General features: G+C 38.1%; 1 protein-coding gene across 1 annotated transcript; it reads left to right on the forward strand.

Moving 5' to 3' along the window:
- Window positions 1-477: 477 nt before the first annotated feature.
- Window positions 478-7,164, forward strand: LOC121236192 (glycerophosphodiester phosphodiesterase GDPDL3-like). The gene is made up of 10 exons (XM_041132724.1): window positions 478-751; window positions 1,400-1,693; window positions 1,902-2,020; window positions 2,156-2,657; window positions 3,939-3,977; window positions 4,122-4,406; window positions 5,193-5,335; window positions 6,061-6,544; window positions 6,797-7,102; window positions 7,139-7,164. Exons 1-9 carry the CDS (start codon window positions 631-633, stop codon window positions 7,060-7,062), a joined length of 2,253 nt encoding a protein of 750 aa, XP_040988658.1. The 5' UTR covers window positions 478-630; the 3' UTR covers window positions 7,063-7,102; window positions 7,139-7,164.
- Window positions 7,165-7,172: the final 8 nt, after the last annotated feature.

Raw genomic sequence — 7,172 nt, forward strand, 5'->3', positions numbered from 1 at the left:
TTCTTGTTTTTTTTTTTTTTTTTTTTTTTTTTTTTTTTAAGATATCAATTTGTACGTTTAGAACTTATATATATCATATTGACTAAGTTACATACATAGTAATGATCTCGCCGGCCACAAGCGTTCCTGATCCATGTTCTATGATACTAATGAATTGGGGCGCAGTTAAACGTCCAACGAGATGAGGATTGTTCGTATTTTGCATGTTAATTGTGTGGAGGGGGTACTGCGAGTACTCCAGTTCGCATGCATCCAAGTTGAATTTGTAAAAGTAGGAAAATAAAAGCTAGCGGAGGCGGCTGATGCATGCAATTCCCATGCTGATCATGAGTTTTCCCACTTTCCCGGTGTAGTCGTCGATTAGCTGTAATGGGCAACCTAAAGGCCATATTATTCGCTCTTACATCACATCATGATGAGTCTTCGTCAAACAAGCATTTTTACCTGTTTGTTTTTTACGCATTGACTCTACAGTTGACCCAAATGGAAGATTATTTAATCATCAGACTGATCTTCGTCAACCAAACCCGGTTGCCTCTCTTTCTCTCTAAAAGCTTAGAAGCTCTATCTCACGAATTCTCCAGCAAAACCTGATCGCCGGAATTTATTTACTTCGATTACTTGCCGGCCATGCGTAATTCACTTGGTCGCACGTTCTTTCTTCTTCTTCTTCTGCTTCACTCGTTGGTGGTCATGACTCTGGTCTCTGCTCAGGGATCTAACAAGACCACTCTCTGGCCTACACTTAGCGGTCTGTGTGTTGCTCAATCTCTCTTTCTGCTCCGTTATTTTCTGTCTGATTGTCAATAAAATGAAGGGAAGGAAAAGAAGGATTTATGTGTGTGTAATTTGTACCTATATAATTGGCGTTGTTTTAACTTTGGGAAGATGAAAAACTGATCTCCAGTTGCTTGACTTTTTTTTCCGTCTTTCAAACAAAAAAAAATTATGTCTGTTTAATATTGCTGAGAGATCTTTTGAATCTTCATTGGAAGATGGAAGCTAATCTACAGTAGCTTGACTCTTTTTTCCGTCTCTCAAACTCAGCAAATTTATGTCTGTTTGATTGCTGATCAGAGAACTAAATGAAGATAGAGAACCATTTTGAATCTTCATTTAGCCTTGGTTTTTTTTTGCTGGGTGCAGTGAAAATTGAAAACTTGTTCACTCAGCAAAAGAGTTAACTAATTGTAGCGAAATTTTTTCTAATATTGAAAATTTTGTACTGAATAGCTGCTAGAGCCATCGATGGAAAATGCTAACCCAATCAGTTTAGCCTCAACATTGTTAGTATGTTACAGTAACCACTCTGTCTTGTTGTTTATACTTGACATGGGATTCCATCACACGAGAAACTCATGTTCTGTTAGCTAACCGATATGATCGGATTAATATGTAGGTAATCCGCCTTTGGTCATTGCACGCGGTGGGTTTTCAGGGCTATTTCCTGATTCTAGTTCAATTGCCTATGCCCTGGCACTTCAAGTTAGTGTACCCGATGTACTCTTATGGTGTGATGTGCAATTGACAAAGGATGGAGCCGGGATTTGTGTGCCGGATACCAGGCTGGAAAATGCCACGAACATTGCGGAAGTTCTCAGAAACAAGAATAAGGTTTACCTTTTCAATGGAGTTCCAACCCGAGGATGGTTTTCTGTGGATTTCACCCTCAATGAGCTAGCAAATGTCTCCCGTAAGGCCGAGTTGTCTTAAACATTTTTTTTCCTTGTATTTCATAACGGTTACTTGGATGTCTAGTCATCCAACATTTTTCTTTACATATGGTTAGATGTCATATTTGTTTAAAAGCTATTCTTATGGAAGTAAGGCTATCAGGCCCTGTGGTTGCTTATCCTAACATTTTGCATTAGAAATTGATGCAAATTTCTGTCTCTAAGCAGTAACACAAGGAGTCTATTCTCGAACTAATAAGTTTGATGGAAATAGCTTGCAAATTCTCACCGTTCAAGATTTGGCTAAAACAACAAAACCACAACCAGGCATATGGTTGAACATTCAGGTAAATAGTTGATTATAAACTGTCTTACATTAAAATTATCTCCTCTTATGTTGTACAGATGCTTCTCTAATCATGTAGGATCTGGCTTCTCAGCTATCATTTTCACTAACCCTTCTGTTCTATCATTTTTTGCAGTATGATGCATTCTTCAAGCAACACAATTTGAGCATGCGAAGCTTTGTTCTTTCTGTGTCGAGAAGTGTGGTAGTAGGCTATATTTCATCACCAGAGGTGGGTTTCCTAAGAAGTATTACGACACGATTAAATCCAAGAACCACAAAACTGGTCTTCAGGTTTCTAGGACAAGATGAGCTTGAGCCTTCAACTAACCAGACGTATGGTTCTCTGTTAAAGAATCTTACGTTTATCAAGACATTTGCCTCTGGAATTCTTGTTCCCAAGGCTTACATATGGCCTGTAGATGGCAGTCTTTATTTGCAACCTCATACCTCTGTTGTCGTGGATGCTCATAAGGCAGGGCTAGAAGTTTTTGCATCTGATTTTGCAAATGATGTTCCTTTTAGCTTCAATTACAGTTATGATCCAGTATCTGAGTCGTTGTCTTTCATTGACAATGGTGACTTCTCTGTTGATGGCATGCTGACCGACTTCCCAATTACTCCATCGCAAGCTAGAGGTAAATTATTTCCTTCCACATGATAGGAATAGGGGTCACCTAAATATCATGCATATTTACAAATTTTGAAGTAATGGTTTGTTATTGAGCTTTCCTAGCCGTTTTGATTTCTGTAATTTCTGAATAAAACTTGATTTGGCTATCTGGATTCCTTGACAGATCTGTAAGATTTGTAATGATCAAATGAATAAGCTTAAACTTTGAACTTATTGGATTCAGCTACTAGGAGCATTTTTTTCGAAGAGGCCGATATCCCGTAAATTTATTAAAAAGCCCTCATTTGTTGCGGAGGAATATTGTAGATATAAACCTCATTTTGGGGGATCCACAAAGTGGAAAAAAGAACCTCTACCAGACTACCTACCACAATATATATACTGTTCAACATTCAATCAAACAACAAAGAAAATTACAGAAACAAACAAATCAACACAGTTTATTTACATCTCAAGTACGGCAAACCAGCTCTATCAAGTACTAATTTCCATTTAAGCTCCCATGGAAACTCATTGGAGGCCAGAAAAGTTTTGGACTCGACATTTGCACCCTGCTTAGAAAGAAAATCTGCAATTTGGTTGGACTCTGTTAACTTTTAACGGTACAAATAAAATTCTTCCAAAAAGCCAATCAATGACCAGTGAATGAGGCCCTTGCCCCTCGACCAATTAACTACTATCAAAGAATCCAGTTCAATCTCTATGTTATGCAACTGAAGTCCATCCATGACTGCCTGAACCTCAGCCAATTTAGTAGTTCCAAAACCATAAGAAGAAGCAAAAGCCACAAATCGTACTTCTGAATTTCGTATAACACCACCACAACCACATTCACCAGGATGACCATAACTACTTCCATCCACATTTAGTTTATACCAACCTGGATTTGGTGTGTGCCAACTCAACATCTGCAACTTCGGACCCTTCACAGGAACAGTAACTAGTCCCAGTTGCTGAATTATAATAGTATCCAGCCTAGTACACCAGCCTTGGAAACTTTTGACTATACATCTGGTAGAACAGATTTAATCTTAAAAACATACAGCAAACTTCTCCATGTGTGCTTTACACCTTCTAAGCCACAAGAACCAAGAGATCAAAGATGGGAGTATCCCAAATATTAGCCCCACTTGGGATGACAACTTGGCTTTCCTTGGTTGAGTTTTACCTGACTCTGTATCTTGACCTTGTATGGCATTATTAGTCTGTTTTATAATTGAATTATTGACTGCTTATTTCAGCAAATATTTTGTTCATGTTGCTGATTTCTCTTCCCATACTGTAGATTGCTTTGCTCATCAAGGCAAAAATGCTTCAGCGCAAGGTAAATTCTGCTGCATATTGCTTTTGATAAAAGTTTTTCTGCTCATAGCTGATTGATATTGTTGTCTAAATGAATGTTTCTATGCCAACATAATTTTCATAATATCATTGGTAACCTTTTTCCTTCACAATGCTCATTCTCCAGCAAAGCCTTTGGTTATCTCTAAATGTGGAGCAAGTGGAGATTACCCTGGTTGTACAGACTTGGCATTTATGCAAGCTATTGCAGATGGCGTAGATGTACTTGACTGCCCTGTTCAATTGTCGAAGGATGGGACACCATTTTGCTTAAGCTCAATAAATCTGATTGATAGTACACTAGTTGCTCAATCAAGTTTCATGAACCTTTTAACAAGTATCCCAAAGATTAAGACTGGCAGTGGAATATTTACCTTCAGCCTGACATGGAGTCAGATTCAAACCTTAACACGTAAGTCAACTTTGGTTCTCCTTTACTTACTCTGTGGTGTAATACTCTTTAACCTCACCTCCCATTCTCCCTCCCCGGAACAGAGGAAAAAACACCAATCAAAGAAAAAGTTCACTGGAACCTTTCACGTCTTGTGGAAAATGTTTTACTTCACAAAAACAGCTTTTGTTAAGTCTGGAGGATCAACGTCCTTTTTAGACCTAAACTGTGACTGGTGGAAACTTATTACCTTCTATTACACTTATAATATATGGGGTCTACTAATGACTGATGAAAATCCTATTACTTTATTTAGATCACTTCTGTCTGCATTACATGGAGGACTACTGTCATAGAGATTTCTTGTGATTGTTGCTAATCACACATGCATAACTATGGGAAGAGAAAAAAAGAAAACTATGGGGAGAGGTGTAATTATCCAACACGATGAACCAACCACTTAAACTCCTTTAGAATGACCAATGCTTGCAAATGTATGTAGGAAATATGGGAGTTTGGAAGAAGAATAAAAAATTACATGTAACTATTGTTTTTTTACAACTTGAAAATGACAACTACTAAGGCATGATTTTTATGAGATTTAGGTTTTAGCTTCTGCAGACTTTAAGCCCTTGAGTTGTGAGGGCCCCTTCTCATGATTATTCACATGCTTTCGCTGGTCTTCTGCTGCATTTTAGTTATGTTATTTGAATCACATTCTGTTGTATTTTTGTAAATATTATTCGCAAGCTAGTTCTGAATGCGTAATTCAATCCCTGTATATACCTTATTTGCAAATTCCTGCAGCGGCAATAGCAAACCCTTACAACAATTATAGATTGTTCCGGAATCCAAAGTTCAGAAAGGCTGGAAAGTTTCTTAAATTGTCTGAATTTTTGGCCATGTCAAAGAATGCAAGCTCTCTTACTGGTGTCTTGATCAGCATAGAAGTAAGTATTTGCTTTTCCTACATTCTTTAAATTACTAAGAATGTTACAAAAAATTATGTTACGAGGAGATTTCACACCATAAATCCATGGCTAGTAATTTATCAGAGAGAGGGATATTCATGTGGACTCAAATTGTTGATGGTCTTATCTGGCTATGTAACCAAATCCTCATTTGTTTTGCAACAAAAAGAAACCTATATAGTTTATATATTGCGCCATGACGCCAATGCTGAAATTATTGTGTTTTATAATGTTCTGAGTGTTAAGATATAAAATAATAAAATCTAGCTCTTTCTTCAGCTTAAACTTTTGGGACAAGTGGTGATTTTATATGGTATCAGAGCCAAGTTTTGATAAAAGGCCATGATGAGTTTGTTCCTAAGCCGTGTGGAACTTCTCTAAATGCCCCCTCACGTGTGGGCCGGTATTTCCTGTACCATCATCGTGGGTAGGTCGCAGGAGCCTATTATCAGTCATAGGTTAACCTGACTCTGATACCATATAGAAACACTCATTTCTCCCCATAAAAGGCCTAATAGGAGGAGTGGGGTAACTCTTTATAAAGACCAGGATGAGTTTGTTCCTAAGTCCTGTAGGACTTCTCAACACTGAGGATGTTTGGATGCGCATTATGTGCAGCATCAATTGAAAAATGAAAGATTTTCCTCAACACGACTTGATTATTTCTGTTGATAACGCCATTTTATTCTGTTCTGTTCCTTCAGCATGCGGCCTACCTTGCAGAGGAGCAAAGATTGAGTGTAACTGATGCAGTCATCGATGCCTTGAGCAAAGCTGGTTATGATAACCAGACATGCTTGAAAGTTATGATTCAGTCCAGTGATAGCTCAGTTCTAATGAAAATCAAGGACCAAAAAAATTATGAGCGGGTGTACAAGGTTGACAAGAATATTCGTAATGCTCTCAACTCAACCATTAAGAACATAAAGACGTTTGCTGATTCTGTGGTTGTCAGCAAGATGTCTGTCTTTCCTGAAAGACAGGCATTCCTCACTGGTGCTACTGATACTGTGTCAAAGCTACAATCATTTAGGCTCCCGGTGTATGTAGAAACCTTCAGCAATGAGTTTGTGTCTCAAGCATGGGACTTCTTCTCAGATGCAAACATGGAGATCAACTCATTTGTCATGGGGGCAAACGTTGATGGTGTGATCACTGACTTCCCTAAGACAGCTGCCAGATACAAAAGTAAGTGGATTTACTTATATTGAAACTCTTTATTTTAAATGATGCAGAAATATAGCTAGTCTTTAGTCAATCACAAAATTAACTTTATATATATATATATATATTATGCTTTGAAAATCATATAGATGTATAAATATAGATTACAGCATAAGCATTTATATATATGAAGCTTGTTTTGATATTCCGCTTGATCCTGTAGAGCTATTCAAGTTTGCCCCTTGTTGCTGATATAATGGTTTCAATGGAATTCAGGGAATCGCTGCTTAGGTTTGGGCAATGAAACACCTTCTTACATGACCTCTGTTCAGCCTCGCCAACTCATGCAAATCATTAGTCAAGCCTATATGCCAACAGCTGAGGCTCCATATCCTGTCCTGACAATTGCTGACGTGGCAGAGCCACCTTTGCCCTCTGTTTCAGCCAGAGCCGCAGCTTCCAGGCCAGGTGGTGGATCTAGTAGCATTATCAAGTCAAGTAAATGGGATGATTTGATGAGCTGGATAAATAAATTACTGTAATATGACTGAACCGAGTCATAGGATGAGATAACTATCAACTTTAATCTCGTCACCCTCCACGTTTCAATGTTCCCATTCCCACATAAAGATGAACGTTTCTGCTATAAATG

Source organism: Juglans microcarpa x Juglans regia, chromosome 6D (assembly GCF_004785595.1).
Source record: "Juglans microcarpa x Juglans regia isolate MS1-56 chromosome 6D, Jm3101_v1.0, whole genome shotgun sequence".
Classification (NCBI taxonomy): domain Eukaryota; kingdom Viridiplantae; phylum Streptophyta; class Magnoliopsida; order Fagales; family Juglandaceae; genus Juglans; species Juglans microcarpa x Juglans regia.

Bases quoted from the DNA above. Each gene is read 5' to 3' on its own strand.
- LOC121236192 (XM_041132724.1), top strand. From the start codon at position 631: ATGCGTAATTCACTTGGTCGCACGTTCTTTCTTCTTCTTCTTCTGCTT. The intron at 1,694-1,901 runs GTAAGGCCGAGT...GTCTCTAAGCAG, and splicing joins TGAGCTAGCAAATGTCTCCC to TAACACAAGGAGTCTATTCT. The intron at 2,658-3,938 runs GTAAATTATTTC...CCCATACTGTAG, and splicing joins TACTCCATCGCAAGCTAGAG to ATTGCTTTGCTCATCAAGGC.